The following is a 27918-nucleotide window of genomic DNA, read 5'->3' on the forward strand; positions in this document are numbered from 1 at the left end:
TAGTTGCTTTCAGAATTCTCTCTTTATCTTTGTATTTTGCAGTTTTTGCTATGGTATGTCATGGTGTTGACCTGTTCTTGTTGATTTTGAGTGAAGTTCTCTGTGTGTCTTGGACTTCAATGCCTTTTCCTTCCCCAGATTAGGGGAAAACTACCCCCCTTTCCCTCTATTCTTCTTCTTCTTGGCCTCCTATTATACGGATAATGTTTCATTTTATGGAATCACTAAGTTCTCTAAGTCTTCCCTTGTGACCTAACAGTTTACTTTCCCTCTTAATCTTCATTATTTTTCATAATTTTTTCTTCTGTATCACCTATTCTCTCCTCTGTTTCTTCAATCCTTATTGTGACTATATCCAGTCAGTTTGCTTTTCAGTTATAGCATTTTTTTATTTCAGTCTGACTACTTTTTAGGTCTTTGATCTCTGTGCAGCAAGAGTTTCTCTGGTGTCTTCTATGCTTTATTCAAACCCAGCTAATAGTCTTAGGACTGTTGTTCTAAATTCTTGTTCAAATATATTGCTCATATCTCTTTCAAGCAAACCCCTGGCTTTGATTTTTTTTCTTCTTGACCTTTCTTTTGGGGAGAATTCCTCTCTCTTATCATTTTGGCTCAGTTTCTGTCTTTTGCATGTTTTAAAAACTTTTGTTTCCTACACCTAAGTGTAATACTATATTTAAAAGTATAATACAGTATCTAGGGCCTGGCACTTCAAAAAGTGTTTCTGTGTGGGGCACCTGGGTGGCTCAGTAGGTTGAGTGTCCGGCTTCAGCTCAGGTCATGGTCTCACGGTTTGTGGGTTTGAGCCCTGCGTCAGGCTCTGTGCTGACAGCTCAGAGTCTGGAGCCTGTCTTCAGATTCTTTGTCTCCCTCTCTCTCTGACCCTCCCCTGCCAGTGCTGTCTCTCTCTCAAAAAAAATTTAAAAAAAAAAAAAAGTGTTTCTGTGAGTGCTGTGTGCACTCTGCTGTTATTGTTTTTGGCTGCTCTTTCCCATTGGTCAGTCTTCTCTGGAGCTTCTCCTTGCTTACAATGGGGAGTGTTTGGACCTTTAACTAGTTGTGCTTTGATTTGTTTGCTAAAATAACCCTAGAAAAAGAGGAGAAGGAACCTCAGAGAATCAAAAGACTTAAAGACTGATTTCAAAGAAAAGGAAAGGAAAAATAAGAAAAGAAAAAAAGAAGGAAAAAGAATAGAATAAAGAAGCCTGATCTAAAAATGGACAGAAAAGGAGATGAAAAAAACAAGCAAGAAACTCTGAGACTGATTCCAAAAGAAAAAAAGAAGAAGAAAGAAAAAGAAGAAAAAAAAGTAAGCCTAGTTCTAGTTCCACCAGAACTGCGGGTGTAATTTTGAAGCACTGAATTTTCAGTACACTCGGTACATGATGAGTGCTAGTTGTATTGGTCTTCTGGAGGAAAGGCCAGCTGCTTTGGGTCAGAGTCAGTCTTGCCCTGGTTAATAAGCATTTGCCAAGCATGGGGGGCAGGGTTTGGTATAAGTGGGCCTGGCCTCCATTGGGGGCCGCTTTGCTGCCCAGCAAAGTCCATTGTGTTGGTGTTGGAGGGAAAATGGCACCAACCCAAATTTCTTGTCCCTAGACAGGGAATCTCACACCCCCAGCTATTCAGGCAGCCCTCACAGAATAGTGAGGGCAGTTCAGCTTTCCCTGCACCACAGTTCTCCTTTGTTTTTTCTGTGCTGGGATTAAAAACTTGATGTCTTAAAGAACCTAGCACTCAGCGACCCACTCCTGTCTTCAGGAGCAGAGCCTTTCCACTCTGTGTCTAATGTTCTTTGTCCCAGAAAAATAGTTCTGTGTGTTGCATGGAATCCATGGCAGAGCACCTCTAAAAGCAACAAAGAGTTTACATGTTCTCTGGGTGCAGCTCTGTCTCCTGCTGAGCTTACAGGGTCTTTTATCTTTGAAGAAGCAATATACCGTCTTCCATAAGCACACCAGGAAGGGGAATGTTCTCTCCTAGTGTGCCTGGGAGATTCCTATACCACACTGTGCGCTCTAGAGCCAGTTCCCTCCTTCTCCTAGGAGTCTGTGCTACAGCTCTGCTCCAGAGAAAGTTGCGCACTTCTGGAACCTCAGAGTTTGAGCTCTAAACGCTCTTTGGAAAAAACAAAACAAACAAACAAAAACACCAAAAAAAACCTGCAGCATTCAGTACTTCTTGCTTTCCAGTCTGTTGTTTATCCAGACAGGCTTTCCTCTTGTGTGAACCCAGGGCTACACTCTTTCAGCTCCTCCTTTTCTCCCTTTTGTCTCTCCACAGAAAGGGTTCCCTCCCCTCCACAGCACTTTGTTTATCTCTTCCCCAATTCACTTCCCCACACTTTGTGCCTGCCATGCTGTCTCCCTTCGACCGTGGAGATCCTTCTGCCAGTCTCCAGATCGATTTCTTGGGCGTTCCAAGTGATCTGACCTTAATATAGCTGTGTTTCAGAGACCAGGAAAGCCCAGGATTCCTCTACTTCTGCATTATCTTAATTCCTTCTTTTTTCTACCTCCATCTCTTGTCTTCATTTCTCACGTAAGCCTATGATAAACTTCTCTTAATTGGTTTAACAGGGTCCATGCTTGCCTAATTCCAGGCTGTTTTTACATTAAAACTAGAGTGAATTTTCTGAGATGCAAATTTGTTGATGCCACTTATCACATTACCTACAACCTCCCCAAAACAAAGCAGGAACACACAAAAACTTTAGTGGCTTAATATTATTTATAAGGCCCTCTTTTGCTTTTAAGTTTCAATGTAGTGCTCTATTCTCGGATCTTTCTTTTCCTCATACTTGCTATCCTAGCTACAGTGGTCTTTTTTCCTTCTTTTCAGTAGAAGAGATTGTTAACTTTATGTGCATCCAAATTTAGAGTTCACCTAAAAACACATGAATGGTGGGACCTCTTACAACTTGTGTTTTCTAAATTTTCTAACATAAGTATGCTTTTCTTTTATAGTTAAGCATAAATATTGAAATTTGTAGTGTGGCAAATAGGTAGTGGGACAGGCAGGTTTTTAAATGTCTTTTTAACTTATCCCATGATTTCTTTGGAGTCCTTAGAAGGAAAGTGTGACATTTAGGCAGCAGCATGTGGTTTGTGCTAATAAACAAATCTCTCATCCCTGTGTATAATTAACTTGCCATCTATCATGATACCTTACATTCTGTCAATCTTTCAATTCTGTCTAGTATTTGTTAAGAGTTGGTCAGAGACTAGCTGAGAATATAGGTACTATAAAGTCAGTTTTAGACAGGAATTTTGAAATCCTTATAAGGAAGGGTCATATTGGAAGATAGGGAAGTGTGCAAAGATCACATAATTACTGTAGTTGTACTTTAGTTCTGGGCATAGGCATTGGTGGAATCTTAGTCTTCATCTTTATCTTGGTCTTCATCTTGGTCTTCTTCATTTTTGTCATTTTTGTTGTCTGTCACCTTCTCCTCCTCCTTCCTATCCCCTCCCCTTCTCCCCCTCCTTCCCCTCCATTCTACTTCTTCTGTTAAAACTTTTGGCATAAGAAGTGAGAAAATGAATTTTCCATACTGTTAAGTAGTTTAAAACAACTTTTCTCTCACAAATTCACATTGGCAGCAGGCTGAACAATTCTAGTGCATATTTTCATATTGTAATACTTCAGTTATCCTATGGGCAGTTGATAATTTTAGCTGATTATGTGAGCAGAGACAAACATTAAAGTAGTTTTAAAAATCTTACAAATTTTATAGTTAGATCTCTGTTTGTGGTCTCTGGAGGGGAGTCTCCACTCTGTTTTAATTTTTATACAATAGGTAGTTTCCCATTTTTGTATGGTATATGCTATTAAAATAATAGTTTCTTAAATCACATTACAAAAATACAAAATCTTGGCATTCTTCTGTTACTATATTTATTTGGACAGCATTGGAAACTAATGCAAAGGAGATAACAGATTATGTGTGTTGAACAGAAAGGAATAAAGGTTCAGTAAAGCTTAATAATTTGGCCATCTTCACATAAATGCTGATAGGACACTAGGCAATCTTGGGGCTGACTGGTGTATAGGGGCACTGTTGATTTCAGAGACAACACCACCCCCCAAAGTTTTGGGAAAGTTGAGTGAGAGGGCTGGTTAATTTATAGTTGCAAAAATAATCTTTAAGCCACTCATGATCACTGCATTCTGTTTGTAATGGTGACTTTGAACTATTAGGGGAAGATTATTACGTTTTATATTTCTTACTTATTGTGTGGGGAAGTATACGATATGTTTTAGAAAGTTTTTTTAAAAAATAAAATTGGTTATAATTGGAAGTTAGCAATCTTCAAGGAAATTTCTGTTAATTTGTTATAATCATATAATTAGGCAGCAGTTTGGATCATTAAGTCTGCTTTAGCTCTATTAAAAATATTGGACCTGTTCACCATTCTTTTTTGCAAAACTATTTGGATTCCAGAAATAGCATGTGTGTTTTTTATACTCTTGTTTCATATATTTATATAAACTCAGTGGTATTTTATTGATTTGGAAATCATTGGAGTTAAAAATATTTTCTACATTTTTGTGAAATAAAGACAATGACTTATTAAGTGACTTATTTTCAGTTTCTCTGCACCATAAAATAACAATGACTTAATGCAGTAGACATTCATTATTAGTGACCACCCGGCATTTTGGATAGCTTCCCTACATTTTTTGTTAATTCTTGTTAAGTCCTGACTTCTCAAAATAGATGCTAGAAAATATATATTCTTATTCCCACTCACAGCTAAGACAGAGGCATATGACCAATCATAAACGGTCTCACCTAAAATTGCATGAGAGCAACATGAGGTGGCAGTTTTGGACAGGGGGTTTATCTTTTGGCAAAGATGGTGGTATGAGCTTCTGGTTTTCTAAGTTCCTAGTATAACAGGTGTCAAGTTGTGGTGGCAACCTAGTTTTTCCTGGAGAAGCTCTCAAAGTGTTTTGGGATTTATATTTTCATATCTACTATGTTTGGCTTCCTGGCCCTTAACAGGGCTTCTGTAAACTCCCTACTAAGCTTTAAATAACATTCTTTTCTCCTTTTTTTAAAATTTTTTATGTCTTTATTTTATTTTGAGAAGAGAGAAAGAGCAAGCAGGGAAGGGGCAGAGAGATAGGGAGACACAGAATCTGAAGCAGGCTCCAGGCTCTGAGGTGTCAGCACAGCTTCTGCTTTAGCCAGAAGAGATTATTCTGTTGGCAGTTAAATAGGAAGTGTGACTGAACCCCTAATATTACAACTTGTGTTTTAGAAAATGTAAACAAATGCCTGGTTTTTTTCATGCCTTCAATTTGCATACATTATATTGTTTCCTTAATTGATGGATTATTTTGGCTTAAGGGTCCTATATATTATTTTACTAGATTGTAACCTCTTAAAGAGTGGAGCCCATCACCCTCTACACTGTTGGTGCGAATGTAAACTGGTGCAGCTGCTATGGAAAACAGTGTGGAGCTTCCTCAAAAATTAACAATAGAACTCCCCTATGACCCAGCAATTGCACTGTTAGGGATTTACCCAAGGGATACCGAAGTGCTGATGCATAGGGGCACATGTACCCCAATGTTCATAGCAGCACTGTCAACAATAGCCAAATCATGGAAAGAGCCTAAACCAATGGAATACTACATGGCAATGAGAAAGAATGAAATCTGGCCATTCATGGCAATGTGGATGGAACTCGAAGGTGTCATGCTATGTGAAATAAGTCAGGCAGAGAAGGACAGATACCATATGTTTACACTCATAAGTGTAACAGGAAACACTTAACAGAGGGCCATGGGGGAGGGAAAGAGGGGAAAAATAGGGAGAGGGAGGCAAATTATGAGAGATTCTTGAATACTAAAAACAAGCTGAGGGCTGGGGAAAGGGGAATGGGGAGATGGGCTTGGAAGACGGCAGTTGTGGGGATGAGCACTGAGTGTTTTATGGAAACCAACTTGACAATAAACTATTAAAAAAAAAAAGTAGAGCCCATGCTTTCAATTATTTGTATTCTCCCACATGATACATATTCAATAAACATTTATAAAACTAGTAAAGTAGGGATACTTTGAAACATAATGTTTTTTAAAGCTTTTCACTCATTGGCAATGTTCCTAAGTTACACATGACCAAAATAACCTTAAACATAGCTTCTGTTATTATTTCACACGGTAACAGTAAACACTCTCCAAACCAAAAAGGAACAACATCAAAATGAGACTTGTCCAGGCAAAAAAAAATTTTTCGGACCATTTTTTCTGTTCATTTGGTGTTGTTTACCTTTTATTTTCTTTTTATTTGGTAAATGTGGTTTTTAGAACTATCCTCAGACAATTTTATAGCATCTCGCAACACTGAAGTCTTAATTCTTTGAACTAACATTTTAGAAATATGCACTACTATATCTGATTTTAGAATTCTACTTTTAAATAAATTTTTAAATTGAGAATTACCTTGAAAGGTGGTGAATTTTATCTGTCCTTGTCAGCAAAATATGGTTTGCTTCAGCATTTCATAATACAGTATTAAAATAAAATTTTAATTGTACTATAAGTGTTTCACAGATGTTTCAAAAATTAGTGAATTGTAGACATTAACTCTACAGCTCTTTGACAAGTCCCAGGATTAGAAGAGAGACTCACACTTCTAGTTCTAAAGAACTATATTCTGTGGTATGCTTGCCTATACCACACTCGACTTTGTTTCTCTTCCTCATGCCTTTTTATACTCTATCCATCATTCTTCCCTGAAAAGTGTAATTTATTAGGAATAGAAGTGTGAGTAGCAGCATTTGAGTAACTTCAGGCAATATCCACAGTTGGCAGTATCATGCCCCAACTATGTCATAACTTTTCCACAACAAAACGTGTGTATCACACCATTGCCTAATTTCCTTTTCAAGTGTAAACCAGTTGATGCTGTGTTTGATGCTACCAGTGGCAAACTATGTATTTCTGGCACTTACACTCACCCACTATGTACACCTGAGGAAGTTTCTTACCCTTCTGTGTCCTTAGTGTCCCTATCAGTAAGTTGAATTGAGTAATTAAAATAATTACTAATCTTTATTGGCCAAAGGTTGCTTATCACTACTGTAGGGGAAAACAAGTTCATAATAGTGTTTTGGTCTATTCCAGCTTCCCCTTTCATTTTCTTTCTCAAGGACTAGTTTTACTCTTTCACTCTTGCAGAAACAGAATTGATTTTGACAAGGTTGACCAAAATCAATTTTAATGCTAAGAGTACTAAATTACCTGCATTTTGATGTTTGGTATTCCAATAGATACAGATATCTATACCAAACTTTTGAAGAAACTCTGAGTTATATTCTATGACGAATAATTGGACAACCTTTTTGGTAGTTAACAGAATATTGAAGAAGATGAGTACTCTTCTCAGTATCTAAATGTAGAGAAACTCACTATCATGATAAAAGACACAATATCTATAAATTTAAGATAAACAGTCTTTAATATTACCTGGGTTATATTCCTTAGCTTTTGAAAAGTAGATTTAAGAATTTTTTTTCATTTCACAGGCCTTTTAGTATAATTTTTTAATTACTTATTTATTTTTGAGAGACAGAGAATGAGTGTGTGTGTGTGTGTGTGTGTGTGTGTGTGTGAGTGTGAGTGTGAGTGTAAGTGAGTGAATGAGTGAGTGACTGGGTTGGGGCAGAGGCAGGTGGAGGGGGGCGGATACAGAACCTGAAGCAGGTTCTAGGTTCTGAGCTGTCAGCACAGCTCAAACTCATGAACTGGGCGATCATAACCTAAGGCGAAGTTAGACACTTAACTGATTGAGCCACCCAGTTGCTTCACACAGGCTTTTTAGTATTAAAGTCAGGTAGTTCTATTAAGGTTTATAATGAAAGAGAGCAGCCTTACTTCAGCTCAACCTCAAGTCGATGAGTCAGAAATATTTTTTTAGATATTTTAGTGATTGTTTCCACATTTCAAATTGCATGGTTATATTGCTATTTCTTGATATTTTGGTTTAGCATTATCTAGTGAAGTCCATACTGTGGAAGATGAAGATTTAGTTCTCTTACAGCGTTTCCACTGATTTGGAAGTTGCATGCTCTTTATGTTTGTTCTTAATTTGGATATTTTCTGCCTCACCAATTTTACATATTATTGTTGAATAATAATTTAGCTGTTTCATTTTTACCCCCAAACTAGGCATTATTGTAATTACTGTATTTTGTAATACAATGTTTATTTACCCACATGGTTAACAGTAGATTTGTTCTCTAATCATTACATCTTAGAACTTCTTTCTATGATCATTTTTTTTCTTCCTGAATTATGTATGTTATGCCCAGATTACAGGGTCCCCAAAAACCAAGACCACCAGGGAGTCCAAATCACATATGCAAAAGTAAAGGGCATTTATTCAGGCTTAAGCTCGGTTTCTCAGACCTCACCAATGCAGTGGATTCGTCCTGAGAGCCCCATCATCAGTCGGGCAGGGTTTTTATTACAGTAGGGGTGAGGGATCGGGTGAAGGGTGGAGTGAGGGGCAGGGATTACAGTAGGATAGGACAGCGCATCGGCAGAGGTTGGTACAGCATGGAGTGATTGTCTAATTAAAACTAAACGGGCTCACTAAACAGCGGGAACATCAGGCGTCTTATGAACGGCCTGGACTGGGGGTTGTGCTTGCCAGGGCAGTAGGTGGGTGTGCGTCTTGTTTTCTTTCCACCACTGCTAAGTCATTCCTGGGAAAACAGTAACTTAGGCCTTCTAGGTTCTCAGGCTTATTTGAATCCTATCATGGCGTCGGTTTGGCTCTTCATATACTCTAGAAGTATTTTCTCTGTATCTTTAAATTGGAGTAGTTTCTATACTGTCTTCAAGTTCATTAATCTTTTCTGCTGCCATGTCTAATTTGCCATTAGTATTTTCAGTACATTTTCATCTCAGACATTGTAGTTTTCATCTCTGAAAGTTTTATTGTTGTCTATTTTATATCTTCTATGTCTCTAATCTTTTGACTGTATTGATTATGGTTTCAATAACTACTTTAATGGCCTTCTTTGCTAATTCTAACATTTGCTTTCATTTCTGGGCCAGTTTGGTTAATTGATTTTTCTCCTTATATAGGTTTCTGCTCCTTATATATGTGTTTCTGCTTCATTGTATGCCTGCTGCTTTTGGTTAGGTGCCAAACATTGTTTTGTCTTGGAGTATGCTAGATGTTTTTATTCCTAGGTTTTATTCCTGTAAATCTTCATGGGCTTTTTTCTGGAATGCAATTAAATTACTTGGAAAGTTTGATCATTCAGATCTTTTAGGATTTGTTACTTGGGTCCAGAGCAATGGTCAGTTTAGGGCTAATTATTCTCGACTACCAAGTATTCTATTTGATGCCCCATGATTTGTGAGTTCTTCTAGTATGGCTGGTAGGAATAGATATTGTTTTCTAATATTTTGGATGTTTTCCCCCTACCTAGCCTTGGCTTATTGCATGCATTAATTAGTACTCTGAATATTCAAAGGGGACCCTCTTAACATCTTTGGTGCTCTCACTTCATTCAGCTCTCTCCTCTTTGGTATTGTGCCCTGCAGACTCTAGCTGCCTTTGTATCTCTGTATCTTTTTCCTGAGATTCCCCTCCCATGCATCATGGCCTGGAAAATCTTGGCAGGCAGTAAACTGCCATAGTTGTTGGGATCACCGCGTCTGTTTTCCCATTTCTTAGAGGATTACTGTCCTTTGCTTGATACTTATGTTCCTCTAAACCATTCTGTTATCTTTTTTGACAGGATATTTTTGGTTTGTTCAGGTGGGAGATTAAATCTGATTCCTTGTTATTTGATTTAGGGTGGAAGCAGAAGACACTTTAGAACTTTTTACTTTAGTTAGAATCAGTTCTTTTTTTTTTTTTTTTTTTTTTTGTCCAATTGGAAACGTTAATTTATTCTCATTCATGAGTGATACTGTTTCTGGTTTATTTTCTTGCTGTTAATATATCTTTCAACGCTTTTGTCATTTCTGTGTATGTAATTTTTTTTTCTTCTCTGCTTTTATGTTTTTCTTTTTGTCTTTGATAATTTACTTTTTATTATGATATGCCCAAGTGTGGCTTTCTTAATTTATTTTCCTGAATTTAAGATCTATCCTTCAAGTAGTTCTGGGAAATACTTAGCCATTGTGTGTTCAATTATTGCCATCATCAACATCCTCCTACCCCTCTTCTCTATTTTTATTTTTTGAACCTCCAATTGGTTGGTTGTTAGATTGTAACCTGCCCTTTGTTGGTCTTTATATCTCTCCATACATTTTATATTTTTGTCTTTTTGCACTGAATTCTTTGAAATTTCTTCAGCTCTGCATTTTCCTGTGTACAATCAACTAACTTATCCACGAATATTTTATTTTTGTTTATAATTTTTTTATTTCTAAGAGTTTTTTTAAAAACATTTTTTTAACATTTATTTATTTTTGAGAGACAGAGACATAGCAGAAGTAGGGGAGGAGTAGAGAGAGGGAGACAAAGAATCTGAAACCATCTCCAGCTCCTAGCTGTCAGCACAGAGCCCAATGCGGGGCTCAAACTCATCAACTGCAAGATCATGACCTGGCTGAAGTCAAACACTCAACCAAATTAAGTCACCCAGGCGTCCCTATTTCTCAAAGTTTCTTTAGTTTTGTTTTCAAAGTTACCTAAACAAAATCCAAATCCAAAAGATTGTTCTTTGAAATTCTCTGATAATTTGTTACTTATTTTAATTCCCTCTTTTACTTCTTTAACATGTCTCTCTTATATTTTGTTTCTAATAATTGCATTCACTAAAATTTTTGAGGTGAAATCTTGTAATGAAGGCTTTAGGACCCCAATTTTTCTACGTGGGGAAAATTTTAAATTATGTTTCTTTAGTAGATAAACATATAGGTTTTGTTAATTTGTGTTTCTCAAAAATTTTGATTAAATTGTTATTTGGCATAAAGTTGCTCATAATATCCTTATATCACTTATATTTGTAGACTCTACAAGATGTGACATTTTCCTTTTGGGAATGGTGTGTGTGTGTGTGTGTGTGTGTGTGTGTGTGTGTGTGTGTAAAAGCACGCACTTTCTTTAGTGACCTTGCTAAGTGTTTATCAAATTTTGTTAATGTTTTCAAAGACGCAACTTTTAGATTTAATGATTTTTCTCTTGTATATTTGTTTTCTACTTCAGTGATTTCTACTCTATAGTTTCTTCTTTCCACTTTGATTTTTTTTCTCTTTCCTAATGAACACTTCTGTATTTGATTTTCAGCTTTTCTAAATGTACATTCTTTTTTAAAAGAAGTATTCATTGATGTATAGTTGACATACAGTATTATATTAGTTTCAGGTATCTGACATAGTGATTCAACAATTGTGTACATTACTCAATTACCGTGAGTGTATACAGTATTATTGACTATTTTATGCCATACTTTTCATCACTGTGACACATTTATTTTATAACTGGAAGCTTTTTACCTCTTAAATCCTGTCAGCTATTTTCTTATCCACTCACTTCCTCCATTTTTAACCACCAGGTTAGTCTGTTTATTTACAAATCTGTTTTTGTGTTTGTTTTTTTGGTTTTTTAGATTACACACGTAAGTGAGATCATATGGTAATTGTCTTTGTCTGATTCATTTTACTTAGCATTATACCCTTGGATCCATCCATGTTGTTGCAAAGGGAAAGATCTCATTCTTTCTTATGGCTGAGTAATATTCCATTCTATGTATCCACATTTTCTTTATCCATTCATCTATCAGTGTCCACTTGGGTTGCTTTTACATCTTGGCTATTGTAAATAATGCTACAGTAAACAGGGTGCATGTATTTTTCAAATTAGTGGTTTTTGTTTTCTTTGTGTAAATACCCATAGTGGAATTACGGGGTCACATGGTATTTGTATTTTAATTTTCTAAAGCACCTCCACACTGTTTTCCACAGTGGTTGTATAAATTTCCATTCCCATCAAACCATTTATTGAAAGAATTATCTTTTCCTCATTATATACTCTTGCCTCCCTTGTTGTAGATTAAATGACCATATTAATTAAGTGTGGGTTTATTTCTGGGCTCTCTTACCTTGTTACATTGATCTATGTGTCTATTTTTGTGCCAATGTCATATTGTTTTGATAACTATAACTTTATAGAATAATATGAAATTATGGAGGGGCGCCTATGTGGCTTAGTTGGTTAAGTGTCCAACTTAGGCTCAGGTCATGATCTCATGGTTTGTGGGTTCGAGCCCCGCATCAGGCTCTGTGCTGACCGCTAGCTCAGAGCCTGGAGCCTGTCTTCAGATCCTGTCACTCCTTCTCTCTCTGACCCTCCCCTGCTCATGCTGTCTCTCTTTTTCTCACAAAAAATAAATAAAAACATTAAAGAATATTTTTAAAAATTATGGAGCATTGATTCCTACAGCTTTGTTTTTCTTTCTGAGGATTGCTTTGGCAGTTTGGGACCATTTGTGGCTCCCAAACAAATTTTAGGATTGTTCATTTAGTCTGTGAAAAATAATACTGATTTTTTGATGGTCTTATATTGAATCTATAGATTACTTTAAGTAGCATGGATATTTTAACAATATTAATTATTGCAGTCCATGAGCATGGTAAATCTTTACACTTGTGTTGTCTTCACTTTCTTTTATCAACGTTTTATACTTTTTAGAGCTAAGGTCTTTTACTTCTTGGATAAATTTATTTCTAGGTTTCACAATTGTCGATACGATAATTTTTAAATTTCTTTTTGACACTTTGCTATTAGAGTAGAGAAATGCAATATATATGTATGTTAATTTTGTATCTTGAAACTTTATTGAATTGACTTATTGTAATAATTTTCTGATAGAGTCTTTAGGGTTTGGTTTTGTTTTTTCATATATGTAGTATTATGTCATCTGCAAATAGTAAAAGTTTTACTTCTTACTTAACAATTTGGGTGCTTTTTGGTTTAGTTTCTTTTTTCCCCCTTGTCCAGTTGCTGTGGTTGGGACTTCTAGGACTGTTGAGTAAAAATGGTGAGAGTGAACATTTTGCCTTGTTCTTGATGTTAAAGGAAAAGCTTTCAGTTTTTTCACCATTGTGATGTTAGTTGTAATTTTTTTTTATGGCCTTTGTTATGATGAGGGATGTTCCCTCTAGACCCACTTTATTGAGAGTTCTTTTTTTTATTCAGGAATGGATGTTATATTTTGTCAAATACTTTTTGTGCATCTATCAAGAGGATCGTGTGGTTTTTATCCTTCTTGTTAATATGATGTATCATGTTGATTGATTTGTGAATATTAAAAATCATATCTCCTTGCATCCCTGAAATAAATCCCACTTGTTCATGGTGAATGATCTTTCAGTGTGTCATGAACTTGGTTTCCTAATACTTTGTTGAGATTTTTTTTACCTATATTCATCAGGAATGTTGATGTATAGTTTTCTTTCTTTGTAGTGTCTTTGGTTTTGGTATCAGCATAATGATGGCCTAATAAAATAAATTTTGAAGTTTTTCTTTCTCTTCTATTTATTGGAAAAGTTTGAAAAGAATGTGCCGGAGTGCAGCTCCAGCAGGTCCAGTGTTCCCTGAAGGATGGATGGTTTTGGCATGAGAGAGATGAGAGAGCCTCACGTTTTTTTCTGATCACCGGCCAGGCATCTCTGCACTAACCTGAGAGTCAGCTTCGTTTATAGTAAAAAATGTTTGGAGTACAGCACAGAAGTGGCATTTGCCTTAGACAATAATTTCTGATAACAAATTTCTTTGGCATGTAAAAATTTCCCAGAACATAGATTGGTAGAAGACTTATGCGTAATTTTTCTCAATAGTGATTGATGTAGGTGATCTAGATGCTTATCATATGGGGAAGGAAAGTATCTTTAGCATTTAAATACAAGACAATGTTTTTAGCATAGCAAAGGCAAAAGTTAGTTTTTTGTGTGCAGGGGTCAATAGCCAGTTTGAATTATAAGAAAAACAGGATTCTCAGGAAATGCAGTCTTTGCTCCCTTAAACACAAAAGAAATTCCTATAACAAGTTCCTTCACAAGATGCAGTCAGCATATTTTAGAATAAGGGGACAAGTCACTCCCAACACTAATCAGCAAGGTGCCTTGGTGGGGCGGGGTTGGTGCTCAGGAAAATAATTAAGGGGCACCTGGGTGGCTCAGTCAGGTAAGTGTCCTGCTTCAGCTTAGGTCATGATCTCATGGTTCATGGGTTCAAGCCCTGTATTGGGCTCTGTGCTGACAGCTAGCTCAGAGCATGGAGCCTGCTTCAGAATTGGTATCTTCCCCTCTCTCTGTCACCATCTGATGGTGGGAGGCAGTGCAAACCCCACATTAACCTCACAAGGAGTATTCTCAACTTGATGAGTTCAGAAATGGCTCCCAACAAGAATGGGTATTAACTCTTCTTTAAGTGTTTGGTAGAATTCATCTGTGAATCCATCTGATCTTAGACATATGTTTTTTGGGAATTTTTAAATAACTGATTCAATTTTATTACTTATAGTCAGTCTGTGCAGAATTTCTATTTTTTCCTGATTCAGTTTTGGAAGATTATTTCTGGGAATTTATCTATTTTGTTTAGGTTGTCCAATTTATTGGCATATAATTTTTCATAATATTCTCTTATAATTCTTTGAGCTTCTGTGGTGTCTATCACTACTTCTCTTTCATTTCTGAGTTTACCTATTTGAATCTGCTTTTTTGTTTTCCTGATAAGTCTTACTAAAGGTTTGTCAGTTTTGTTTAAAGAATTAGCTCCTGGTTTCATTGATCTTTTCTATTGTTTATTTTTAGTCTCCATTTCATTTTCACTCTAATCTTTATTTACTTCTAATAACTTTGGGCTTTTTTCTTTTTCTAATTCCTATAGGTGAAAGCTTAGATTGCTTGAGATCTTTCTCGTTTCTTGAAGTAGGCCCCTGTATTGCTTTAAATTACCCCCTTAGAACAGCTTATGCTGCATCCCAAGGATTTGGCACTATTGTGTTTTCATTTACATTTGTCTCTTTTTCATTTCTTCTTTAATTTCTTCATTGACCCAGTAGTTGTTTAGGAGCATATTATTTACCCTTCATGTGTTTTTTTCCTTGTAATTGATCTCTAGTTTCATATCATCATGTTAGAAAACATACCTGATATGATTTCAGTCTTCTTAAATTTATTGAAACTTACTATGTGGGCTAACATGTGATCTTTTCTGGAGAATGGTCCATGTACACTTGAAAATAATTCATTCTGCTATTTTAGGATGTTAGGTTCATCTGCGCTAATGTGTCATTCAAAGCCATTGTTTCCTTTTTGATTTTCCATTTGGAAGGTCTATCCACTGATGTAAGTGGGATGTTAAAGTCCCCCTATTATTACTGTATTGCTTTCAGTTTCTCTCTTTACATCTGTTAATTTTGCCTTAATGTTGAGTGAATATATATTAACAGTTGTTATATTCTATTGTTGGGATTATCTCTTTATAATTATTTAATATACTTCTATGTCTTTTGTCACTGTGTTTGTTTTAAAGTATAATTTGTCTGATACAAGTATTGCTACCCAGGCCAACCAGCCGGCCGTCCTGTCTTCCTCCCTCCCCTCCTTCCTTCCTTCTTTCCTTCCTTTCTTTCTTTGCTTCCATTTGCATGGAATATGTTTTTCTGTTCTTTCACTTTCAGTGTGTATGTACCATTAGGTCTGAAGTAAGTCTCTTGTAGGCAGGATACAGACAGGTCTTGTTTTTTATCCATATAGTCACTCTGTGTTTTTTACTAGAGCCTAAAGTCTATTTATATTTAATTTATTGACAGGTATTAATTTATTGTCATTTTGTTCATTATTTCTGGTTGTTTTTGTATTCTTCTCTGTTGCTTTCTTCTTCTCTTGCTCTCTTCCCTTGTGGTTTCAATGGCTTTCTTTAGTGTTGTGCTTGAATTCCTTTCTCTTCTTTTGTATGTCTTATAGCTTTTTGTCTTGTGGTTACCATTGGATTCATATATAACATCCTGTGTGTAATAACAATCTATATTAAGTCAAGGGTCACTTAAGTTCAAACACATTCTAGAAGCATTAAATCTATTTCTCCTTTCATATTTTATGTATATGATGTCATATTTTACATCTTTTTATTATGTGTATCCCTTGACTAATTTCTAGATAGAATTAATTTTTCTACTTTTGTATTTTAACCTCCGTACTGGCTTTATAAGTGATTAATCTACTACCTTTACAATATATTTACTTTTGCCAGTGAAATGTTTTCCTATTCTAATTTTCTTTCTTCTAGTTATGGCCTTTTCATTCCACTTAAACAATTCCCTTTAACATTTCTTAGAATACTGCTTTAGTAGCAATGAACTCCTTTAACCTTTATTTGGGAAATTCCTTATATCTCTCTTTATTCTGCATGATAACCTTGTCAGATAGTTATACTTGATCTCAGTTTTTTCCTTTTAGCACTTTGGATATATTATGCTGTTCCCTTCTGGCCAGCAAAGTTTCTGCTGAGAAATCACCTAATAGCCTTTGGGGTTTTCCTTGTATATAACTCCTTATGCTGTTTTTAAGAGTCTTTATCATTAATTTTTGCCGTTTTAATTATTAAGTGTTTTGATGTGGACCTCTTTGGGTTCATCTTGTTTGGACCTCTCTTTGATTCCTGGACCTAGATATTTGCTTTCTTATCCAGATTAGGGAAGTTTTTAGCAATTGTTTCTTCATTAGGTTTTCTGCCCCCTTTTCTCTCTCTTCTCCTTCTCCTGGTCTTGTAAGAAGTGGCCTCCTGTAAGGAGCACCTGACTGGCTCATTTGGGAGAGCATGCAACTCTTGATCTTGGGGTTATGAGTTTGAACCCATGTTGGGTATAGAGATTACATACATACATACATACGTACGTACATGCATACATACTAACTAAATTTAAAAAAAGAAGTGGCCTCCTGTGAGGTCCTAAAGTGGCCTGTAGCACAATCCCCCCATGTCATCAGAATTAGAAACTCCGAGGATGTCCCCTGTGTGGCTGCATGTGCCTTCCACTTGTGGCTATACCACAGTTTCCGGGGGCACAGTGGTGGGTACAGAGGGGACTCAGCCTGGCTGGCTACAGTTAGCTTCTGCAGTAGCTACAGGCATATTGAAGGTCTGTTCTTGCTCCTTGTACAGCCAGTTAAGAGGCCTAGCTGTAGAAACTACAGACATGCTGGCATGTGTGGTTATCTCCTCCTCTACACAACCATCATGCTACCTAGGGGGTCAGTTTGGAGTACTGCCAGTCCCAGCCAGGACTGCCTGATGGTATGGCAGTGTAGAAGCTGTTTTGGAGGGTCAGCTTCTCATGTAGGCATGTTGGATGGGGTGGGTCTGCTGGGTAATGGCAGAGCAAGGCCTGTGATGCTAGCAAGGCTGATGATGAGTGATAGCATTGGCTCTCCAAAGCATCTGACTGCCTGCACGGGGGAAAGGTAAGAAAAATGGTGCCTGCCAGCACTTTTGTTCCTGGAGAAATCTACACATCCTTGCCCTTCTGGCAAAAGTCCTAAGAATAGGACTCCTTCACGGATACCCCAGGCACTTTTCAAACTGTTGCTTCTTGGGCCAACCTTTTTAGCGTGCTGGCTCTTTAGAGGCAAGGACTCAGTTTCCTATCATGTTTCTGCTCCCTTGGGGTTAAACCTTGTTGATTTTTTTTTTTAATTCCTAGAGTTAAACCCCACTAATTTTCAAAGCTGTATATTATGGAGACTTGTGAGTTCCCAGGGCCAGGATGTGGTAACTGCTACCCTTACTCCTCTTTGCTTGTGATTATCCCTCCCATTTGTGACTAGGATCGCCAGGGGTTTGGTGCATGATTGCTTGTCTGTCCCTCTTACTCTTTTTAATGGGTGCCTTCTTTCTGTAACTACCTAGAGAAGATCTGTTCTGTCAATCCTCATGTCATTTTTAGAGTTAGTTTCATGAGTGAGTTAGATGTAGCTGTTTCCTTGGTGTCTGTGGTGCAAGGTGACTCAGGATGACACTGTCATATTAAATATACCTTCCTCAAATATAAATTTTACTTATTATACTACTTTGGCTGCTCCCACCACTTTTGATTTATTGTATCATTTCATAAATGTCTCTTTCCCTACTAAAATAACAGACTTTATTATTAAATTTTCGCACATGTTATTTAACTTATCAAAGCCTAAAATCAATCAGCATTTTTACCTTCCTAATTAATGCAAAGACTTTGGAATACATTTCACTTTAATAATTTTTTACCAAGTTTATTTCCTGTTGTAATGTATTTTAATTCTGTATGCTTCTTAAAATCTACAAAACATTTTTATCATTATTTAATGCCATGTGTATACAGATTATTTTCAACACTTTTTTTCTCTTTTCCTATCACCATTTTTTTTCTCTTTTCCTATCTCTGATCTTGAATCAAGGATCACTGTCCTTCCATCTGAAGTATATTCTCTAGAATTTCTTTAGGTGGGGTTCTGTTCATCACAAATATTGACGTTTTATTCATCTGAAATATTTTCATTTTTGTCTTCATTTTTTGAAGGTATTTTTGCTCAAATGGAAATTTACATTGATAGTTATTTTTTAGGTACATTAACAATATTCTATGGTCTATTGGCCTCCATTGTTGCTTTTGAAGAGTAACTGTAAATCTGTTTTTTCTTTTAATTTTGTATTTTTCATATCTAGAAGTTCTTTAGCTTCTTTTCATAACTACTTTGTTTCTTATCATCTTTTTTCAATACGTTATCACTTTCTTTTCACTAAATATTATATTTTCTATGTCTGTAATTCCTTTCTATAGTTTTGGGGGACTAGATTTCTTTTCCTGTCCCTCACAATACATTATTTCTTATGTTTTATAATCTTTGACAGTGAACTAAGTTTTTGTCTGTGGATCAGTGGGAATTTCTTTTAATTGAGAATTTTTATTTTTTGTTTATTTTATATTTTATTGTCAAGTTGGTTTCCATATAACACCCAGTGCTCATCCCAACAAGTGCCCTCCTTCATTCCCCATCACCCCTTTTTCCCCCTCCCCCTCACCCCCACCAACCCTCAGTTTGTCCTCAGTATTTAAGAGTTTCTTATGGTTTGCCTCCCTCCTCTGCTTAACTCTGTTTTTCCCCTGCACTTCCCCTGTAGTCCTCTGGTAAGTTTTTCCTGTTCCATGTATGAGTAAAAACATATGGTATCTTTCCTTCTCTACCTGACTTACTTCACTTAGCACAACACCCAATGAGTCCATTCATGCTGCTACAAATGGCCAGATTTCATTCCTTCCCATTGCCATGTAATATTCCATTGTATATATAAACCCCATCTTCTCGATCATCATCAGTTGATGGACATTTAGGCTCTTTCCATGATTTGACTATTGCTGAAAGTGCTGTTATGAACATCGGGGTACATGTGGCCCTGTGCATCAGCATGTCTGTATCCCTTCGGTAAATCCTTAGCAGTGCTATTCCTGGGTCATAGGGGAGTTCTACTGTTAATTTTTTGAGGAACCTCCATGCTGTTTTCCATGGCGGCTGCACCATTTGACATTCCCACCATCAGTGTAGGAGAGTACCCCTTTCTCCACATCCTTACCAGCATCTATAGTCTCCTGATTTGTTCATTTTAACCACTCTGACCAGCATGAAGTGGTATCTCAGTGTAGTTTTGATTTGTATTTCCCTGATGATGAGTGATGTTGAGCATCGTTTCATGTGACTGTTGGTCATCTGGATGTCCTCCTTAGAAAAGTGTCTGTTCATGTCTTCTGCCCATTTCTTCACTGGATTATTTGTTTTTCAGGTGTGGAGTTTGGTGAATTACTTGTAGATTTTGGATACTAGCCCTTTATCCAATATGTCATTTGCAACTATCTTTTCCCATTTTGTCAGTTGCCTATTAGTTTTATTGATTGTTTCCTTTGCAGTGCAGAAGCATTTACTCTTGATGAGGTCCCAATAGTTCATTTGTGCTCTTGTTTCCTTTGCCTTTGGAGAGGAGTCAAGTAAGAAATTGCTGCAGTTGAGGTTAAGGAGGCTGTTTCCTGCTTTCTCCTCTATGGTTTTGATGGTTTCCTGTCTCACATTCAGGTCCTTCAGCCATTTTGAGTTTATTTTTGTGTATGATGTCCAGTTCTCCCAGCACCACCTATAAAGAGGCTGTCTTTTCTCCATTGGATATTCTTTCCTGCTTTGTCAAAGATTAATTGGCCATACATTTGTGGGTCCAGCTCTGGGTTCTCTATTCTATGCCATTGGTCTATGTGTCTGATTTAGTGCCAATACCATACTGTCTTGATGTTGACAGTTTTGTAGTAGAGGCTAAAGTCTGGGATTGTGATGCCTTCCGTTTTGGGTTTTTTTCTTTTTTCAATATTACTTTGGCTATTTGGAGTCTTTTGTGGTTCCATACATATTTTAGGCTTATTTCTTCTAGCTTTGAGAAGAATGCTGGCACAATTTTGATTGGAATTGCATTGAATGTGTAGATTGCTTTGGGTAAAAATGACATTTTAGCAGTATTTATTCTTTCAATCCATGAACATGGAATGTTTTTCCATTTCTTTGTGGTCTTCAAATTCTTTCATAAGCTTACTATAGTTTTCATCATACAGGTCTTTTACATCTTTGGTTAGGTTTATTCCTAGGTATTTTATGGTTTTTTTGTGCAATTGTGAATGGGATCTGTTTTTTTATTTCTCTTCCTGTTGCTTCATTATTGGTGTATAAGAATGCAACCGATTTCTGTACGTTGATTTTGTACCCTGTGACTTTGCTGAATTCATGAATCAGTTCTAGTTGGCTTCTGGTAGGGTCTTTTGGGTTTTTCATGTAGAGTTTCACGTCATCTGCGAAAAGTCAAAGTTTGACGTCATCATTGCCAATTCCGATGCCTTTTATTTCCTTTTGTTGTCTGACAAGATCATATGGTTTTTAATTTTTTTGTTTTTGTTGTTAATGTGATGTATCACATTGATTGATTTGTGAATATTGAGCCAGCCCTGTAACCCAGGAATGAATCCCACTTGATCATGGTGGATAATTCTTTTTATATGCTGTTGTATTCAATTTGCCAGTATCTTGTTGAGTATTTTTGCGTCTGTATTCATCAAGGATATTGGCCTGTAGTTGTCTTTTTTTTTTTTGCTGAGTCTCTGTCTGGTTTGAGAATCAAAGTGATGCTGGCTTTGTAGAATGAGTCTGATAGTTTTCCTTCCATTTCAGTTTTTTGGAATAGCTTGAGAACAATGAGTATTAACTCTGATTTAAATGTCTGGTAAAATTCTCCAGGGAAGCCATCTGGTCTAGGACTCTTACTTGTTTGGAGATTTTTTGATAACTGATGCAATTTCTTCACTGGTTTTGGGTCTGTTCTGATTTTCTGTCTCTTCCCATTTGTATTTTAGTAGTGTGTGTGTGTGTTTAGGAATTTGTCCATATCTCCTAGGTTGTCCAATGTTGCCATATAATTTTTCATAGTATTCCCTGATAATTGCTTGTATTTCTGAGGGATTGGTTGTAATAGATCCATTTTCATTCGTGATTTTGTCTATTTGGGTGCTCTCTTTTTTTCATTTTGGAAGCCTGGCTAGAAGTTTATCAATTTCGTCTTTTTTTTTCCCCCCCCAAAAAAAACCAAATTTGGTTTCATTGATCTGTTCAACTGGGCTTTTTTTTTTTTTGGATTCTGTATTGGTTTTTTTTTCTGCCCTGATCTTTATTATTTCTCTTTTTCTGCTGGGTTTGGGGTGCTCTTGCTACTTCCCTTCTAGTTCCTTTAGGTGCCCTGTTAGATTGTATTTGCGCTTTTCCTAGTTTGTTGAAATAGGCCTGGATTGCAATGTACTTTCCTCCTAGGACTGCCTTTGCTGCCTCCCAAAGAGTTTGGATTGTTGTATTTTCGTTTCCATTTGTTTCCATATATTTTAAAATTTCTTCTCTAATTGCCTGATTGGACCACTCATTCTTTAGTAGGCTGATTTTTAACCTCCACATTTTTGGAGGTTTTCCAGACTTTTTCCTTTGATTGATTTCAAGTTTCATAGCATTGTGATCTGAAAGTGTGCATGATATTATCTCAATTCTTTTATATTTATGGAGGGCTGCTTTATGATCCATTATGTGGTCTTTCTTGGAGAAATTACCATGTGCATTAGAGAAGAAAGTGAATTCCATAGCCTGAAGATGTAGAGTTCCATATATATCTGTCAGATCCATCTGGTCCAATGTTCGTTCAGGTCCATTTAGTGATTTTCTGTCTAGTTGATCTATCCACTGCTCTAAGTGGAGTATACAGTCCCCTGCAATTAGTGCATTCTTAACAGAGAAAAGAAATGAGAAAAAGGGGTTGGGGGTGACAGAAATACCAAAAGACAATGCACAGTCTAAAAGCATATAACCAGCAAGGGGAGAGATAAGAATGAGATCAGGGGAATATATATATGGATGACACGAAAAACAGGTCAGCCTTCCCATGTCGATTGGCGTGGTTTGGTGTAGGTAGGTCTAGGGGGCTGGTCTCCGAGGCTCCACATTGGTGGTTGTGGGGAGAATGGTGGCGCCCCAAGCCTTTTCAAACCAACCATTTTAAGCTACTCTTTTGAGTCTGATCTCCCTGTGCCACAGGCGAGCCAAGTTGTGTTTTCCAAGCTCTACCTCATTTCCAAACTGTCCATGCAGTTTAATGCTACTGCCCTTGATGAAATGTACTTTCTCAGGCGGCCAACTTCCTAGCCATGGTCAACAAGGAGAGTCAGAGAGCCATTTCTCCTGGCACCACTTGGAATTGGCGCTGGTGCGCTGAGCCCTAGAAAGAGTGCGCCAGCTAAATGGGATGGATTTCCCCATGCCCATCGGTTGAATGTGGGATGGTAATATCCCTCTCTGTCCTGGGAAGAGTTTCTTTCTCTTCTGTAGAGACAGTTCCATGAGAGTTTTCAGTCTCTCTTTCTCTTCCCTTTGTCTCTCCAGGGCTCTGCGCACTCTCCTTCGCTCTCCCTGTCTCTGCGTTGGGCTGGGAGTCTCTCCTCTCTGTACCTCCGGTTCCTGCCCATTTTTATTTCCCCAGTTCACACTGACTCAGACACCTTTTAGTTTGTCTTCTTTTTGGACTCTGTGTTTTCCTCCCACTCTTGCATATCAGAGTATTGTGGCTTCAGTCCTCATTTTGACAAGATGCAGGTGGAAGAAAATTACAGAGCCATCTTGTCCCTCCTCCCTATTAATTCTTTCAAAGAGGCAGCTCTTACTTCATTGACTGTCCTATTGAGGCTTTTTATTTTTGTTTCTATATTGTTTATTTCTTTTCTTATCTTTATTATTTCTCTTTTTCTGCTGGTTTTAGGCTTTATTTGCTGTTCCTATTCTAGCTCCTTTAGGTGTAAGATATGGTTGTATATTCGAGACTTTTCTTGCTGCTTGAAGTAGGCCTGTATTGCCATATAGTGCCCTCTCAGGACTGCCTTTGCTGCTTCCCAAAGGTTTTGGACCACTACGTTTTCATTTTCATTTTCTTCCGTGTACTTTTTAATATATACATATATATTTTTTTGTAACACTTATTCATTTTTTAGAGACAGAGTTTGAGCAGGGGAGGTTTACAGAGAGGGAGACACAGAATCTGAAGCAGGCTCTAGGCTCTGAGCTGTCAGCACAGAGCCCAACACTGGGCTCAAACCCCATACACTGTGAGATCATGAGCTGAGTGGAAATTGGATGCTCAACCAACTGAGCCACCTAGGTGCCCCATGCTTCCATGTACTTTCTAAATTTCTTCTCTAATTTCCTACTTTACCTTTCATTCTTTAGTAGGATATTCTTTAATCTCCATGTATTTGAGGGCTTCCCAAATATTTTCTGTGATTGACTTCAAGTTTCAGCATTGTGATCTGAAAATATGTATGGTATGATCTCGATCTTTTTTGTCCTTGTTGAGGGCTAATTTTGACCTAATATTTGATCTCTGCTGGTGCTGTTCCATGTGGCATTGAGATAAATATATATTCTGCTGCTTTAGGATGAAATGCTTTGAGTATATGTGTTAAATCCATCTGGGCCAATGTGTCTTTGTTGATTTTTTTGCTTAGATGGTCTGTCTGTTGCTATAACTGGGATGCTAAAATCCCCTACTATTACTGTGTTATTATCACTTTGTTTCTTTATGTTTGTAATTAATCGATATGTATATTTGGTTTATCTAAGTTGAGGGCATTAATTTTACAATTACTAGATCTTCTTGATGGATAGACCCCTTAATTATGATATAGTGCCCTTTTTCATCTCTTGTTACAGTGTTTGATTTAAAATCTAATTTGTTGATATAAGCAAGTATGGCTAGTCCAGCTTTCTTTTGATATCCATTAGCTGGCTCTTCGTTCCCTCACTTTCAGTCTGCATGTGTCTTTAGGTCTAAAATGAATTTCTTGTAGGCAGCATACTGATAGGTCATGTTTTTTTATATTTTCTAATATCCTATGTCTTTTGATTGGAGCATTTCATTTATTTACATGCAGAGTGGATATTGAAAGGTATGCATTTAATGCTATTGTGTTACCTGTAAAGTTGGTATTACTGATGATGTTCTCTGGTCCTTTCAATCTTTGTTGCTTTTTTTTTTTTTTTTTTTTTTTTACCCCCAAAGGGTCCCCTTTAATTTTTATTGAGGTCTGGTTTAGTGGTCACAAACTCCTTTATATTTTTGTTTGTCTGGGGTACTCTTTATCTCTCCTTCTATTCTGAATGACAGCCTTGCTAGATAAACTTTTCTTGGCTGCATATTTTTCACATTTAGCTCATTGACTATATCCTGCAAGATATAGTCTACTAAAGATAGCCTACTGAGTTTCTGTGGATAGATCTGTGAATCTGATTGGTCTTCTCTTGTAGGTTAAGAACTTTTTTTTCCTTGCTGCTTGCTTTCAGGATTCTTTCTTTGTGTATTTTGGTCTTTTGGGTATTTTGTCTATGTATTTTGGTCTTGCAGATGGTCGTTTTTTAAAATGAATTTAATGGGAGTTACCTCTCCTGTGTTCCCAGCTTCTGTCAGATCCCTGCCTTAACCCTGTCTGAGTTTGAACTGTCTGCCTGCCAGCCAGCACAGTACTCTTGTGTTTTATCTCAGCCATGTGGCTGGGTTTCAGAACTCCAAATTTTAGGGAACTGTGTGGCCTGGACCAGTGCTGATCTATTGGGAGAGGGTCTTGCTGTGCTTTTGCCATTTGCCACTTTGTCCCAGAAAAAGCAGTTGCATGACCAGTCAGTGGTTCAGAGTTTATGGTGAAGTGCAGCAAAAAGGTGGCACCAAGATTTGATGTCCTCAGCCTGTGTCTTTGTTCTTATGCTAGGGAATAGGGCAACACATTTGGCACCATCAGTTCCTTTGTCCCTGGAGAGTCCATGCCACCACTCCCAGATGAACTCCAAGAAGGGGAACTGTATCTCCCCTTTGGACTCAGGGGATCTTCAGACCATGCTTCCCACTTTTGTATCTCCTCCCTTCTTCCTTCCCCACAGGAACACTGCTAAGCCTGCCAGGTACAACCTGGTAATGGCAGGGTCTTCTAAAACTTCAGCCTTTAGCTCCACTGCTTATAAAAACTTACAATCAGCCTCTCTCCTTTTCCTAGTCACTGGTGTTGGGGAAGAGTTTTTCTTGTGCAGTCCCCTGCCTCTTGCTTCACTCTCTCTCTCTCTCATGCATGCACATCTCCATGATTAGGGCTTCCCTCCTCTCCGCAGCATTCACAGTTCTTTTCTCCTCCACAGCAACTGTCTGTAGCTCCTACCTTCCATGAGGTGGTCATTTCTCTTCTTGTAGATGTGCAGTTTTATTCTCTCAGTCCTCTGATCAATATTTTAGGTGTTGAGAGTGATTTGATATTTATCTAGCCATGTTCAAGGGATATGAGGTAAGCTTAGGGTCTCCATACTCCTGTGCCATCCTTCTCCCATAATTTTAGTTTTTAAGGCTACATAATAACAGCCAGTTTATTTCCCAGTTATGTAATATACCTTCTTTATAACTTTTTATATAGTTAAAAGTTAATGCTAACTGTCCAGTTAACACAAAGAAACACTTTCTAGGAATGTAATTACTGTGTAAAAAGATGTAAATATCTTTATAGGTCTTATATGACATCAAATTACTTTTAGAAAGCACTACACTGTGCTTTTGTTTAGTACACATATTTATTTTCATTTACTTTGAAATTTATATGCATCCTAAGTTGAAGACTTTTATTTTGGGTGGCAGAAATGTCAGTGAGAAGACTCAGGGTCAAGTTATATGTTTATTTCATCACCTGAAGAAAAATAATGGTACATCTAATGGAACACTTTGTAGCCATTTGCCTTGTCAATTAAAGATTAATATGACACCACATATTTAGTATTTTATGATACTTTCTACTTTAATAATAGTATAATTTGTTAAACTTTCTTTAGGCTTCGGGAGCAGGAAAGAAAAGAAGCAGAAGAAGCTAGTCAAAAGGAAATGGAAGAATGGGAAAGAAAACTCCTAGCTCAAGCAGCTCCAACTTGTATGGAGACTATGTGGGAAATTCCAGCTATTGGTCATTTTCTTTGTTTAGCACAACAAATTTTAAATTTGCCAGAAATAGTCTTCTACGAATTAGAACGTTGTCTTCTGATGCCTCAGTGTAATGCTTTTCTTTCTAAAATAATGACTTCTCTGTTAAGTCCTCCTCATCGCAGACCTACCTTACATCGAAGACCTACTTTGCCTTATAGGACCTGGGAGGCAGCACTGAGACAGAAAGTACAGCAGTGGTATACTGCTGTAGGACAGACTGAAAATCCTGATAACTGTGCTGAAAAGCTTGGGTTATGTCCTCAGTTTTTTAAAGTTCTTGGAGAAGTTAATCCATTGGAAGAAAAACCTTTTCATGAACTACCTTTTTACCAAAAAGTATGGTTACTTAAGGGTCTTTGTGACTTTGTGTATGAAACACAAAAAGAAGTTCAAGATGCTGTACTTGGACAGCCTATTCATGAATGCAGGGAAGTTATCCTGGGTTATGATTATTTGGAGAATGCTTATGTGCATTTTCCACAGTTCTGTGGTGCAGACGTACGGATTTATAAACAGAGACCCTTTCAGGCCCCAGAATTTCCAGTTCCACCCATCAAAATACAAAGAATACCTCGGCTTAAACTGGAGAAATTGAAGTGTGACTATGTTAGTACAAGTAATGGAGAACATAGGTGTAGTATAGGCCTCTCCTCTGCCTTCAGGAAAGAGCCGGAAACTAATTTTGATACAACCTGGGGCTCTACTAAAATGAACTTGGATAATCATGACATTTCTGTTGAAATGAAAGTGAAATCCAGCTGTGAAATTAGAATTTGCAGGCCCTGTGAAATTAAAAAAACTGATTGTTATAAAGAAAATTTAGAGGAACCAGGGAGTCCAGGGGAAGTTACTGGCTTTGAAGAGCCTCTTAGTCCAGGTGAAATAAGGTTTATAGAAAATCAAGAAAAATACAGTGAAGCTTCCAGAATAAAGCCCGAACCCAGTCCATTAAAAGAAAATGCTCTAAAATCTTGCCAAATGCATGTAAATGGAAGTCATAGTGATCATCCAGAAATTAACTGCCACAAAGTTGTAAGAGACATTCTATTAGAGCAGTCTCTACAAAGTCACAAGAGAATCAAACTAACTAAAATGAGGGCAAAAAAGAAGAAAAAGAAAAAAAAGAAATTGAAAGATGTTTTAAATGAAAACTTACAGAGAAAGCGTGAAAGTCTTCATTCTCTTGCATTCAAATCGTACAAACCTGAGATCCAGAATAAATTATTGATCATCAAAAAGAAAGCAAAACACAAGAAACACAAATCTGGTAAGCTAACACAAATGGATGAGAATTACATTTAAGCATACTTCATGTTGTTTTTCCAATTAGGCAT

The 27918-nt window shown here is 37.1% G+C and overlaps 1 protein-coding gene across 1 annotated transcript in view; it reads left to right on the plus strand.

Annotated features, from left to right (window-relative positions):
* Positions 1-27918, plus strand: part of KIAA2026 (KIAA2026 ortholog) — a 133196-nt gene that overhangs the window by 33177 nt on the left and 72101 nt on the right. The window contains exon 5 of the mRNA XM_029919668.1: positions 26437-27851. Within this exon, the coding sequence (XP_029775528.1) occupies positions 26437-27851 (1415 nt within the window). The remainder of the gene's footprint in view (positions 1-26436; positions 27852-27918) is intronic.

This window comes from Suricata suricatta, chromosome 13 (genome assembly GCF_006229205.1).
Source record: "Suricata suricatta isolate VVHF042 chromosome 13, meerkat_22Aug2017_6uvM2_HiC, whole genome shotgun sequence".
Lineage (NCBI taxonomy): Eukaryota > Metazoa > Chordata > Mammalia > Carnivora > Herpestidae > Suricata > Suricata suricatta.